Source organism: Portunus trituberculatus, chromosome 22, assembly GCF_017591435.1.
Source record: "Portunus trituberculatus isolate SZX2019 chromosome 22, ASM1759143v1, whole genome shotgun sequence".
NCBI classification, from domain to species: Eukaryota; Metazoa; Arthropoda; class Malacostraca; order Decapoda; family Portunidae; genus Portunus; species Portunus trituberculatus.
The window spans coordinates 2,846,411-2,861,002 of NC_059276.1; the positions used below are offsets into that span (position 1 = coordinate 2,846,411).

At 36.1% G+C, this 14,592-nt stretch overlaps 1 protein-coding gene across 14 annotated transcripts in view; it reads left to right on the top strand.

Moving 5' to 3' along the window:
* LOC123507429 (glycine receptor subunit alpha-4-like) overlaps nt 1–14,592 on the top strand; it is a 142,256-nt gene that overhangs the window by 89,453 nt on the left and 38,211 nt on the right. For all 14 annotated transcript variants that reach the window (XM_045260269.1, XM_045260280.1, XM_045260275.1 and 11 more), the window contains 7 exons: nt 836–955; nt 6,063–6,151; nt 8,266–8,333; nt 9,215–9,316; nt 10,558–10,673; nt 12,441–12,523; nt 13,811–13,966. In XM_045260269.1, coding sequence (XP_045116204.1) covers nt 846–955; nt 6,063–6,151; nt 8,266–8,333; nt 9,215–9,316; nt 10,558–10,673; nt 12,441–12,523; nt 13,811–13,966 — 724 coding nt within the window. In that variant the 5' untranslated portion in view covers nt 836–845. The remainder of the gene's footprint in view (nt 1–835; nt 956–6,062; nt 6,152–8,265; nt 8,334–9,214; nt 9,317–10,557; nt 10,674–12,440; nt 12,524–13,810; nt 13,967–14,592) is intronic.

The following is a 14,592-nucleotide window of genomic DNA, read 5'->3' on the forward strand; positions in this document are numbered from 1 at the left end:
CTCGTAAATACGTGAGTGAGTGAGTGAGTGAATGAGTAAGATAATGAGTGAGTGAGTGAGTGAGTGAGTGAGTGAGTGAGTGAATGAATGAGTAAGTGAATAAGTGAATGAATGAATGAATGAATGAGTAAGTGAGTGAGTGAATGAGTGAGTGAGTGAGTGAGTGAGTTAGTTAGTGAATGAATGAGTAAGTGAATAAGTGAATGAATGAATAAGTGAATGAGTGAGTGAATGAGTGAGTTAGTGAATGAATAAGTGAATAAATTAATGAGTGAATGAATGAATGAGTAAGTGAGTGAGTGAATAAGTGAATGAATGAGTAAGTGAATAAGTGAATTAGTGAGTGAGTGAATGAATAAGTGAGTTAGTGAGTGAGTGAATGAATGAGTAAGTGAACTAGTGAGTGAGTGAGTGAGTGAATGGATGAGTGAGATACTGTATGAGTGGCAGTGTGAGTCAGCTTTCGTTCAATAAAACAAACATTCCTTACATATTAGTGAGGGAACAAATGAGTGAATGAGAAAATGAATGAATCAATATTAGCTCAATAGTAGCGAGTAAGTCCATGAATAAGTGAGTAAAAGACATAATATTGGCTCATTTAACCTTCCCATTTAACGAGGGAGCGAGTGAGCGAGAGAAAGTTACTAAAGACTCGATTATTTCATGATAGGCAATAATTTAGTTCACATTCTGCACGTTTAACAAATTGTAGTGCAAGTTATTATATTTTCAAAGATGTCTTCATGATTTTAGTTTAACAAGGCTGTAGTCGGGGCAAGAATACTGACACAGGCAACACAGTAACCTTCACCTCTCCTTATCTCTCCTGCAGGTGATGTAAGATGCTGAGGGGCACCGCCAGGGGGTCGGCCGGTGCGGGGAGCCTGCTCTTCATGGTAGCACTAGCCTTCACCCTGTCCACGCTCTGTCTCGCCACCGTCACTGCGAGAGAGTAAGGCTCCTGGTGTTTCCTATCCCTGTATCAAACGCATCTACCTGTTTCCTCCTGTTACTCTTTTTCCTTGAGGTTGAAGGGAATTATTTCAGTTCAGTGGAAGTAAATGCGATGTGCAGCTTTTGACAGTGGGAGTTGTGAATTTTTCGTGTCCTAGCTTTGTTTTCGCTTCGTTCTCTCTTCTTGGCAACTTTTCAAAGGCCACAGAGATGATTTCTTGGGTTCTCATGTTTTCATCTCTCGTATTTACTGGTTCTCAAAGCCCACAGAGCCCACAGGTTGTTCTGCTTTTATCTCTCGTCAGAGCAATTTTTTTCAAAGATCACGGAGGTCATTAATTATGTTTCCTAGTTTTCTTTTTCATAATGACCAGTTTTTATTTTTTACAATTGCTTTTCCTGTTAGTTTGTTTTGAGTGCTTATTAAACCCCAAAATGATTCAGATATTCTTGAAAACCCCTCTAACTTCCATTGCAGCTGATTTATCATGCAGGATACTTGTTAAATTATCACTAGAGTCATGCAAACACTCTTAAAGACTTAGCAATAACTTCCACCACCTAATGCTTGCGAAGACAGCACTAACACTTGAAAACCCAAACACCTCTCACTACACCCTGTTAAAAGCGAAGAATCCTTAGTACTCTATCCGTAGAATCATTAAAACACTCTGCAAAACCCAAATAACTTCCAGTGCAATATGTTAACCTTTTCGATACTGAGACGCATTTTTACCTTGATTTTTGCCATGATTAGATGATTGTATTTGCATTATGAAGGGTCTGTGGAGGTCAAAAAGATTAATGGCTTGAGTGTTCACTGTTTTAATCCCCCACATAAGTTTCTGAAGGTGTGTAAAATCGCCATATAGTAACCAGAATGAATATGAAAACGCGTCATAGTACTGAAGAGGTTAAATAGATAGAATCCTTGTTAAAGTATCACTAGAATCCTAGAAATAATAATAATAATAATAATAATAATAATAATAATAATAATAATAATAATAATAATAATAATAATAATAATAATAATGATAATAATAATAAAAAGAACTTGAAAACCCCAGTAATTTCGACTCCAGCCATGTAAAACTATCACTAAAATCCTGAAAACATCTTTGAAAATCTAATAACCTTCACTACAACGCAGAATAATTGTTGAGTTATTATCACGTTCATAACAAATCATAATCTTTAATAACTTCCAGCAGAATATGTTAAACTATTACAAGGTTTTGCTGACTCCATATCTTGTTCACTCATAGCTTGTCTAACTTCTTCGCTTATTCATTAACCTAAAATTACTATCGATAATAATAGTAATAATGACAGTAGTAATAATAATGATAATAGTAATAATAATAATAATAATAATAATAATAATAATAATAATAATAATAATAATAATAACTGTCGATTCAATGATAATCCTAATGACTAACTTTACATTTACAGCTTTTTTTTTTTTTTTTCTTTTCACCAGACATTACGAGTCTAAATTTTTAAAGATGCTGACCATTATTTTTTTTTCCACTGTACTCAAGCACGATTTATTTTCCTTTTTTTAACATGAATTCAAGCTTTTCCTGCTTATTTTCCTGCCCTTAAAGTTATTTTGAGACGGCTTTATTGAGACTCATAGTGATATTAGAGACCATCGTGGCTTTTTAATCTTTTTTTTTTTTTCTTTTCTTTCATTTTCTTTAATTTTCTTTATCTCTTTATTTATTTGTTATTTTTTTCCTTTATGATTTTGTGTTCTGTTTGATAAAGTTAATTTTCATATTTTTCCTTTCCCTTTTTTATTCGTTATTTCTATTTTCCATTTCTTTCTCAATGTCTAGTTTTTTTCTTTTTCTTTTCGTTTTTTTTTTTTAGATGAACATTGATGAAGTAAAGTTTTCAGTCTCATATTTTTCATTAACAATATTTTTTATGTTTTTTTTATTCGTTATTTTTATTTCCCATTTCTTTCTCACCGTCGTTTTTTCGTTTTTTTTTTAGATGAAAATTGATGAAGTAAAGTTTTCAGTCCCAATATTTTTTCGTTAACAATATTTTTCTTTTATGTAATTGTGTTTTTCTTCGTTATTTCTATTTTTCATTTTTTCCCTCACCGTGTAGTTTTTTTTTCGTTTTTTTTTTAGATGAAGTAAAGTTTTCAGTCCCATATATATATTTTTTTCATTAACAACATTTTTCTCCTATTTTTATTGATTATTTTATTTGTCCTTTCATTTTTTCTCACCCTCTTCCTTTTTTGTAGATCAGAGTAGATGTTGCTTTATCTTCTGCGTGATCCTTTCTTTTTAATATCAAGTTATCCTCCTCACTAAACTGTCTTGTAAAGGATTTGTTTTGTTGTCATCTATAAACCATGTATGCTTCACTTTTCATATAAATTCTAGATCAATTTTACCCCTTCAAAACATTTAATCTTTTCATCTTAGACTTTTACTGTAGAACAAATTTTTCATACATTCCCTTTTCATTTTTTTCTAGTTAAACTGCACACCAAGGAAAAGAAATACAGGCTGTTTCAGAAAATTAGATAAGAAAGTCCTTTATCACCATAACACAAACGGCCCATTGATATAAAAATTCCACCATTGAAAAGAGCAAACGTTTGAAGCATTATTCTAACCTTCCAGATAAGACTAGTACTCATATCCAGTTCGTAGTTCAAATAAACACTATATCTATCTTTCTGAAGCCCTGTAGAGCAATTTTCCGCCGTGCCCGTAGGCCTCCGATAAGCCTCTTAGATTGTACTCCAGTTGAGATTTTAAGCCTTACCTGTGTGGCGGCCTCGCACCTCACACACCTTTGATCTTCCTGGCCTTACCTGCATCTTTTTACCCCCTTATCTCCCTTCATTCCTTTGAGTCGCCTTATCTTTAGACGTGTTTTCTTTCCCAGGTTCCCCTCTCCCTTTTTTCTCCCTCTCTCTAAACGTCTCTTGGTAATTTGTGTGAATATTTCAACACCCTCGTTTTTTTTCCAGGCCTGTGTTCGCCTTTGTTCCTCTTTTAAGGCTCCCCGCTTCATTCAATGGCCCTCTTTTCTCCATTTTAAGTTTCCAGGCTATTTCTTTTCATCCCTCTTGTCATTTTTAAGTCCCCTGAGGTATATAGTAAGCTCCCAAGGCTACTGTTTTTTTTTTTCCACTTCTTCTTTTTAAGTCTCCAGTGCCTCATTTAAGCCTTTTCCTCTCATTTTTAAGCCAAACCATCTAATATTTGTTAAGTGATTTGTGCTTTCTTTCAATTGGTGCATTTTTTTTTTAAGTGTGAATTATAAGTAGATACTGTGCTCTAATCCCTATTATTTTTCTGTTTCCTTTTCTTAAATTCGCCAGGGATTTTCTTTCTTGTTCTCTTAGTTTTCAGCTATTTTCATCTAATAATAAATACGAGTTTCCTTCCTTGTCTTTTGTTCAGTTAAGTTCTTGAGATTTTTCAGCAACTTGTCTAACTTTGTCAAACTTTGTAACTTCATTTTGTCTCCCGACCTCCATGACTGACAATTTTGAGGATTACGAAATGTACAACGTTACTTATTTTCCATGCACTTCGCGTCTCAGTTGTCATCATTTTCCTTTAGTTTTTAGTATTGCCTTAGTTTAGTTGATCCCTCATTGTATTGCCTTTTTGATAATCTTAATCTCTTTAGTACTGAGACGCATTTTTACCATGAGTTTTGGGTATGATTAGACGATTTTATTCTTATCAGGAAGGTTTATGGAGGTCAGAAGATTAATGGCTAGAATCTTCACTATTTTAATCCCCACATAAGTTTCTGAAGCTGTATAGAATCACCAAACAGTAAGCAGAATGAATATGGAAACTCGTCATAGCACAGAAGGGGTTAAGCACTTCAGCACTACGACTTTTCACGTCTGGTTTTGAGTTTCCTCCCATCGTGTCTTTATTTCCCCTTCACTTGCCTCTTTGTTTTAGTCCAAGTACAATTTTTATCATTATTCCAGAACTAAGTGAGGTCTTTTCTTTTTCTTTCTATATCGTTAACTTTCTTTACTTAACACATATTTTTTTCATAATTCTTCAGTTCTTGTGTAATCTTTTCTTATTTTCAGCCATCCCGGAACTGAATTGGCCTCCTGTTTTGTTCTTTTTGTCTTCCACGTCAAGTTTGTTTCTATAAGTCTTCGCACGCACACTTTTCTTTGGTCCTTGTACAATCCTTACTTGTGATTTATTTCAGAACTCCAGTCGTATTTTTTTCTTATTTCTTATTATCTATTTCTTTAGGAGTTGAAATGTAAGTTTTTTTTCGTATTTCTTATTTAGTGTCCTCAGATTAGCCTTTCGTTCTTTGTTTGTGTAACCTTAGTCAGATCGTTTTTCTCTTATTTTTTTCGTATTTCCCATTATCTGTTTTTTCTAGTTGAAATATTAGCTTTTTCCGTATTTCTTATTTAGTGGCGTTAGATCAGCCTTTTTTTTCCCTTATCTTCTATTTTTATAACCTTAGCCAGACTATTTTTATCACTTATTTTCATCCTCTTAGACTTTTTTCCTTATCTCAGACTTCTTTTTATTATTACTCATTTTTGTACCCTGAACCTATTTTTTTCCTCACCTTTAATTTTTGTCCCCTTAGCTAAACACCTTAACCTGTAAAAAAATAAAGTCAGGTTTTTTTCTACAATTTTTACAGACTTAGCTTACAATTTTCCTCTCATTTGATTTTTGCTCCCTTAGACTGACACCTTAACTCTTTCAGTGCTTGGACGCATTTTTACAAGAGTTTAGCTGTGATTAGACGATTTTATTTACACTAGAAAGGATCTATGGAGGTCAGAAGATTAATGACCAGAATCTTCACTAATTCAATCCTCACATAAGTTTCTGAACCTATATAAAATCACCAAATAGTAAGTAGAATGAATATGGAAACGCGTCGTAGCACTGAAGGGGTTAACTCGTAAAGAAAATAGCTCCAGTTTTTTTTTTTTTTTTTTTTTCAAGGTCCCAAACTCAGTAAAATATAGTACAAGATTTTTTTTCGATTTTTTAATTCCTCGAGTCAATTTTTTTTGTCTAGACGCTGAGTGGCTCGTCCGCTCTCTCCCTGTGCAGGTTTTTCATGGAATCAACAGACACGGAGATCCTGGACTTCCTTCTGCACAAGAGCCGCTACGACAAGAGGATACGACCCCCAGACAAGGGTAAGTGTTGGAAGTCCTTGGGTTTGTGTCCTTTTCTCCCTTATACTGTAGGATCTTACGTGATTAATGAGTTCTGTATCATATTTTTTTCTCCTGTTTTTCTTCATCTCTGCTTTTGGCTTAGTTTATCAAAAGAAATGTTAGAGAATCCTTTTACTTCATATCCTGTTTACCTTGTAGAGTGTTTTTGAGACCACAGTGTATTTAAACCAGTGTGACAACTGATGTCCTTCTCTCTAACTATTTAACAAGTGTTCCTTTTCACCTGTTTATTTTCCTATTTTCTTTATTTTTTTTACTAAGTGTTCCTTTTCAGATAAAACTAACAGAAAGAATAGAAAGAGAAGGGAAATTAATTTTTGTTTTGAGACCAGTGTGTTTGAGACAAGTGTGACAACTGATATCCTTCTTTCTCTTATACCGTAGGGTCTTATGTGATTAATGAATTTCGTTACATAGCTTTATTTTTTCCTTTTTTCTTCATCTTTGCTTTGGTTTAGTTGATAGTGATAGTGGTAGTGAGTTTTTTTTTTCCACTTCGCCTCTTATTTATCTTGTAGAGTCCTAAGTATTTAGAAGATGAAGTTTTGTCACCTATATATTTTCATTTTTTTTCATTTTTAACCCACAGAGAGGACAGGGAGAGAAAAGGAGATTAATTTAGTGTGTTTTTGAGAACATAGAAGTATATTTAGACAAGTGTGACAGTTGATGCCCTTCCCTCTTACGTGATTAATGAGTTTCTTTACATAACTTTATTTTATCCTTATTTTCTTCACCTTTGCCTTAGTTTAGTACTTTAGTTTATCAATAGAAACCTTAGTGAGTTTTTTTTTCCCCTTACCTCTTATTGATCTTGTAGTGTCTTTGTTTATTTCTCTATTTCCTTTCCTTTTTTTTTTTTTTACTAACGGAAAGGACAGAAAGGGAGATCGATTTTGTGTTTTTTAGACCAAAGAACTATTAAGACGAGGGAGAGGACTGTGTGAAAAGTTACAGGTGATTATTGGGAGGAAAGTGATGTAGCAGTGAAAAGTTATAGGAGGAGAGTTATGTAGCAGTGAAAAGTTATAGGAGGAGAGTTATGTAGCAGTGAAAAGTTATAGGAGGAGAGTTATGTAGCAGTGAAAAGTTATAGGAGGAAAGTTATGTAGCAGTGAAAAGTTATAGGAGGAGAGTAATGTAGTAGTGAAAAGTTATAGGAGGAAAGTTACGTAGCAGTGAAAAGTTATAGGAGGAAAGTTATGTAGCAGTGAAAGTTATAGGAGGAAAGTTATGTAGCAGTGAAAAGTTATAGGAGGAGAATCATGTAGCAGTGAAAGGTTGAATTATTCTCATCTGCTCCAGTCAATTAGTGCTTTCCATTAGTACGTCTACATAAACTAAACTATTATTTTTTTCAGTACTATTCGATTAGATTAAGTTATATTGTTTTATTGACCACCACAATAATTATAGATACATATATTCGACAGTTTTTTTTGGTCCAAGAAAGTGTATTAATAGTATGATATCTAGAGGAAACGCTTTATAGTAGTAGTTAAAAGGTTAAAGTAGTCTCCAAATTAAAGCAAAGAACAGTGAAAGGTTAAACGAGGTAAAATTATTTGCAGTCTTGAATGTACACGTAAAAAAAAAAAACATAGATAGATAGATAGATAAATAGATACATACATACATACATACATAAAGATAGGTATAGAGAAAGATAGATGAAAGGCTAGCAAACGAAGTAAAATTATTTGCAGTCTTGAATATACACGTGAAAAAAACATAGGTAGATAGATAGATAAATAGATAGATAGATACATACATACATACATGGAGATAGGTATAGAGAAAGATAGATAGATAGATAGATAGATAGATTAATACATAGATATTTTATTGAGTACAAACATAGAAGGTTCAAAACAGCATACATGACACACGAGACAAAAATCACACAATCCTTTAAATAGAGAGAAGAAACACGATGAATAGATAAAAAAACACACACACACACACACACACACACACACACACACACACACACACACACACACACACACACACACACACACACACACACACACACATTTCCTCACTCACCTCTCACTCATGACTCCCAACAGACGGCCCGGTGAGAGTCAACGTGAGTGTCTTGCTGCTCAGCCTCTCCTCCCCCGATGAGTCCAGCTTGGTGAGTCAGTGGTGCTCAGTTGGAAATACCTTACTCATTTTGTCCTTAATTCCTCCACGACTGCTTTCCAAGGCCACAAGGACGAGTGTTTTGATTTTTGCGGTTAATTTTTGTTAATTTGTTTATTTTAGAATCCGAAAAAAACACCTTTGATAATTCTAGTAACATGAAAGAGTGTGTTAGAAGCATAGAATCTTCATCTACAGGAATATGTGTTGTGGTTTTCATGGTTGTTTTCCCAGTTAATGATGTATAAATCTTTTTCATCTCTCATTACAATCAGGAAGACGTCTTTGATCATTCTAGTAACATGAAAAGAGCGTGTTAGAAGTATAGAATCTTCAGCCACAAGGACGAGTGTTTTCAAGGTGGTTTTTCCAGTTAATGATATATAAATCTTTTTCATCTCTCATTAGAATCAGAAGAACACCTTTGATAATTCTAGTAACATGAAAGAGCGTGTTAGAAGCATAGAATCTTCAGCCACAAGGACGAGTGTTTTCATGGTTGTTTTCATAGTTAATGATGTATAAATCTTGTTAATCTGTCATTAGAATCAGGAAAACACCTTTGATAACTCCAGTAACATCAAAAGATCGCATTAATAGTATAGAATGATGAAAATGGCCTTGAAAAAGATAAACGACCATTAATAGAGAATCGCTAGAATAAGAAAAAACTTTGATAATTCTAGTAATATCAAAAGAGCGTAATAAAAGCAAAAAATCATGCAAATACCCTTAAAAAAAATAAATAACCCCTAATACACAAAGTTAAATATATAAAAACACTATCACACTATCACAAGAACTATCCTGATAACTTATAAATATTAACCACTAGTGCTCAATAATCTAAATGCATGTGTGTCTCTCTCTCAGAATTACGAGGTGGAGTTTCTTCTGAACCAGCAGTGGCAGGACCCGCGGTTGAAACACGATGATAATGGTCGCTATGATTACCTCAGTGGAATGCACCACCTAGTAAGCCACGAGGGAAGGTGTGGTGATGTCATGTGGTGCAGTGGTCATGAATGTAATGTGGCAGGATGTGGATGGGAATAAAGTGGTGTAGTAGAAGGTGCTGTTAAGTGTGGTGCAGTGTGGCAGAAGTAATATGGTGTGGTGGACGATGCTGGTGAAGTGTGGTGATGCATTGAAAATTTAGTGGAGAAGGTGTGGTGATGAAAACAATGGATTAAAATGTGGTAGGAATAATATGGTGCGGTGGAAGATGCTGGTGAGTGTGGTGATGTGTGGTGAAGTGGTGATGCATTGAAGGCTTACTGGAGAAGGTGTGGTGATGTGACATGGTGCACTGGTGATGTAAGTAATGTGGTAGGAATAATATGGTGCGGTGGACGATGCTGTGTGTGGTGAAGAGTGGTGAAGTGGTGATGCATTGAGGGTCTAATGAAGAAAATATGGTGATATGATGTGGAAAAATGGTGATAAAAGTTAGAATATGATAGAAATAAGGTGGTGGTGAGTGTGATGAAGTGACTGAAAGGGAAACAAAAAGAAAAACAAGGAAAAAGGAAACAGGAAAAAAAGAAAAACAAAACTTACGTAAAAACAAGAAAGTTTAGTGGTTTAGTGGTGAGAATCAAGTAATATAGAGTTGTGATGTGAGTGTGGTGAGGTTATGATGAGGATTGTGATGAGAGTGTGGTTCCTGTGATAGTGAAGGTGCAGGAGATTTCTAAGACTGGTGATGTGTGGTGAAGACGTGGGAAAGGTGTAAGGATAATTAGCACAAATAGGACAGGTGTGATGAAGGTAGTGATGGTGATGTTAGTGGTGGTGGTGATGGTGGTGATGGAAGCATATTTATGAGTAAGGATGTATGGTGAATGTCATAGTAGTAGTAGTAGTAGTAGTAGCAGTAGTAGTAGTAGTAGTAGTAGCAGTAGTAGTAGTAGTAGTAGTAGTAGTAGTAGTAGTAGTAGTAGTAGTAGTAGAAGCAGTAGTAGTGGTAATAATAGTAGTAATAATAGTAGTAACAGAAGCAGTAGTAGTGGTGATAATAGTAGTAGTAGTAGTAGTAGTAGTAGTAGTAGTAGTAGCAGCAGCAGCAGCAGCAGCAGTAGTAGTAAAAATAAGAATAATGATATCGTACTAATAATAACTCTCTCTCTCTCTCTCTCTCTCTCTCTCTCTCTCTCTCTCTCTCTCTCTCTCTCTCTCTCTCTCTCTCTCTCTTACCCTCACTTTTCCCCTCCCAGGACGATATTTGGCTGCCTGACACCTATTTCATAATGCGAGGAGAGTTTAAGCACAACCTCTCTCACACCATCGCCCTCAAGATATACAGGGGCGGCAGAGTCTCCTACTCCGTCAGGTGAGAGAGAGAGAGAGAGAGAGAGAGAGAGAGAGAGAGAGAGAGAGAGAGAGAGAGAGAGTGGTGTGTGTGTGTGTGTGTGTGTGTGTGTGTGTGTGTGTTGGCTTTCTCTTCATTGTCTATTTTCGTGTTCTTTTCTTCTTGCTCTTTTTATTTTGTCTTCTTCTTCTTCTTGTTCTTCTTGTTCTTGTTCCTTTTCTTCATCTTCTTGTTTTTTGTTCTTCTTTTTCTTTATCTTTTGTTTTTCTTTTCTTCTTTTCTACTTCTTGTTCTTTTCTTTTTCATTTTTTCTTCTTCTTCTTCTTCTTCTTCTTCTTCTTCTTCTTTCTTTATCTTTTCTTCTTCTTCTTCTTCTTCATTTTCTTCTTCGTTTGCAACTTTTCTATAATTGAGTAAAAATAGAAAGGATTAAAAAGAAAAGATAAAAGAGAGAGAGAGAGAGAGAGAGAGAGAGAGAGAGAGAGAGAGAGAGAGAGAGAGAGAGAGAGAGACATACAACCACTACCAGTTACATCTATCTCATTCTCTCGTTAGGTATTTGAATGGTCAGTATTTTCTTGTCAAAACAGTGCTATACTCAAATTACACGCGATATATTAGTCCGCGTATATTTGGCAAGAATTGACTGTGTGCTGGTGACTTGCTATGGGGAATGAGAGAAGGGGAGAGTGCTTCTATCTTTGCTACCAATACTGAACACTTTGATTTTTCCCTTGGTAGAATTAATGTGTGTGTTTTCTGATAATCTTCCTCTTTTGTGTTGTTTTGTGTATGAAATTGTTACTCTATGTATTTTTTAAGTATATTTTAGTTTTTCCCCCATTTCGTTCCTTCTTCCTCTTGTTTTTTCTCTATTTCTCTTTTTTGATACTCTTCTTCTTCTTCTTCTTCTTCTTCTTCTTCTTCTTCTTCTTCTTTTGTGTTGTTTTGTGTATTAAATGTTCCTGTATTTATTGTTTTTACGTATGTTTTGTTTTGTTTTGTTTTTCCTTTTTCGTTCTTTCTTTCTCTTATTTTTTCTCTTTTTCTCTCTTTTGACACTTTTGTTCTTCTTTTGTGTTGTTTTGTGTATGAAATGTTGTATGTATTGTTTTGACGTATATTTTGTTTGTTTTTTTCCCTTTCCCTTTTTTTCTCTTATTTTTTTTCACTATTTCTCTCTTTCCCTTAAAATCAATTATATTATCCTCAATTTCCCTCTTCTTCTTTTCCTTTTACCTTCTTTCTTTCGTTCTTGTGTTTTGTTTCTCTTTCTTTCCCTTTATTCCTTTCCCTTATTCTCTTCTTCTATCTTTTCTGTTTTTCCTACAATCACTATCACATTTTCCCTCTTTTTTTTTCCTTTTCGTTCACCTTTTGTTCTTTCACTTTTCCATCTCTGCATTTTTCCTCTTTCCATTTCTTTCATATTCACATATTCACTTTACTTTTTCTCTTTTTTTCGTTTTATTTCCCTCATACTTGTCACACGTTTCCCTCTTGTTCCTCTTTTCTTCCTTTTTTTCCCCCTTGCCTCACTTGAAATGTTTTCCTCTTTTTTCCTCTTTTCCTGCGTCTATTCCTTTATTCTTGCCTATCGTATACCTCTTTTCCCTTTTTTCTTTCCTATCACTTCATATCTTCCCCTCTTTCCTCTTTATTTTCCTCTCATTTCCATCATCCTCTTCCCTTCTCTCTTTCCCTTCATTCCCCTTCATTTTGTCCATCACTCATCCCCTTTCCCTTCCTCTTGGTTTTCCCTCACCCTCCTTTTTTTCCCATCAACAGAAGGTACCTGATCTTGTCCTGTGAGGGAGATTTGAACCAGTTTCCCTTCGACGATCCGTTCTGTACCTTCTCCATGGAAAGCAGTAAGTAGAGAGAGAGAGAGAGAGAGAGAGAGAGAGAGAGAGAGAGAGAGAGAGAGAGAGAGAAACAATAAATACATCTTCTACAATTGATTCTTCTCCACCTTCCTCAGTCAGCCCCATTACAAACACGTCCTCTGTCACTGCGCCCATAAATCTCTCTCTCTCTCTCTCTCTCTCTCTCTCTCTCTCTCTCTCTCTGCCAGCATACCCACACACTCGTAACACGTCTAAATCATCTCAATCTTAGTTATTACACGCATGTCTCTTCTTCTCTCCTTCAACATCCTCCCGACACACTCCTCAACAGGGATAAACTTCTCTTTCATAATTTTCTTCCACCTCTCTCTATTCTTGCCTCTCCCCGTGACATGCTAAACCAGTGATGCTTTTTGCCATACTTTCAACACTAGTCTTGTTTCTCCTAAGTCTGTTATGAAGAAGTGGATGTAGTTGATTTTTATTTACTTCCTTTCAAATCTACTAGTCTCTCTTGAGCTTCCAAACCGTCCCAGCCTTATGTATTAATTTGTTTTCTACACTGATCAACTCGCCAGTGTATATGTGTCCTCTGCAGAAAAACCCACATGCTTCGGTATCTTCTTACACTCGCCTTGTCTTTAATGCAAGGATTAACCAGTTCTCTCAATCATTTATCACTTTCTCAGGTACACTCTGGAACTCCCTGCTCGTTTATGTATTTCTATCTTCCTATGACCTAAACTCACTTAAGAGGGAGACTTCAAGACATTTATTCCATTCTTTAGGCCAACTCTTGGACCTGCTCGGGAACTGGCATCTAAATGGACCCTTTTCTTTAATCGTTTTTTGTTGCCCTTGGCCAGATTTCCTCTCTTACATAAAGAAATAAAAAAAAAACAGTCAATTCTTTTAGCATTGGTCACCTCACCAGTGTTTGTGTTTCCCTTGGCCGGAAAACCTCACCTGACACTGCTTACACTCGCCTCGTCTTTATACCCAAACTATCCCAATATTTTTAGCAATAATCACCTCACTAATGTCTGTGTGGTAGTCTCTTACGATCACAAACATCTCACCTGCTTCGTTACTTCCTTACACTCGCCTCGTCTTTATACCCAAACTCCCCCAATATTTAGCACCAGTAGCCTCACCAATGTCTGTGTTTCCCCTGGTAGTCTCTTACGATCACAAACACCTCATCTGCTTCGTTACTTCCTTACACTCGCCTCGTCTTTATACCCAAACTGCCATAATTTTTAACCTTTGTCACCTCATCAACCTCACCAATGTCTGTGTTCCCCCTGGCAGTCTCTTACGAGCAGAAGGACCTCACTTACCTCTGGTTAAACAACACTGCCTCGGACAATGGCAAATCTCTGGCCAAGAGTAACCAGCTTCGGTCTCTCAACGCCTACATGATTATGAACAGAACTGAGATCTGCGAGGATTCGTTCTTCTGGAGAGGTGAGCTGATCCAACCACCTGTTGATTTGTAAAGGAAGGTGTGGAGTGCTGAGTGTGTGTGTGTGTGTGTGTGTGTGTGTGTGTGTGTGTGTGAAGGAAGCGTGGAAGTGACAGGGGGAAGAAGATAAAGAAATAAGGTACTGGGTGAAGGAAATATTGTAGGAAAGTATGTTTTTTTCTTCTCTTTTGGTATTTTCACTGCTATTTTTTATATAGAAAATGTTCTAACACACACACACATTCTTTATATAGAAAATGTTCTAACACACACACACACACACACACACACACACACACACACACACACACACACGGTAGCTCAGTGGTTAGAGCGCTGGCTTCACAAGCCAGAGGACCGGGGTTCGATTCCCCGGCCGGGTGGAGATATTTGGGTGTGTCTCCTTTTACGTGTAGCCCCTGTTCACCTAGCAGTGAGTAGATACGGGATGTAAATCGAGGAGTTGTGACCTTGTTGTCCCGGTGTGTGGTGTGTGCCTGGTCTCAGGCCTATCCGAAGATCGGAAATAATGAGCTCTGAGCTCGTTCCGTAGGGTAACGTCTGGCCGTCTCGTCAGAGACTGCAGCAGATCAAACAGTGAAACACACACACACACACCGCTCACAAT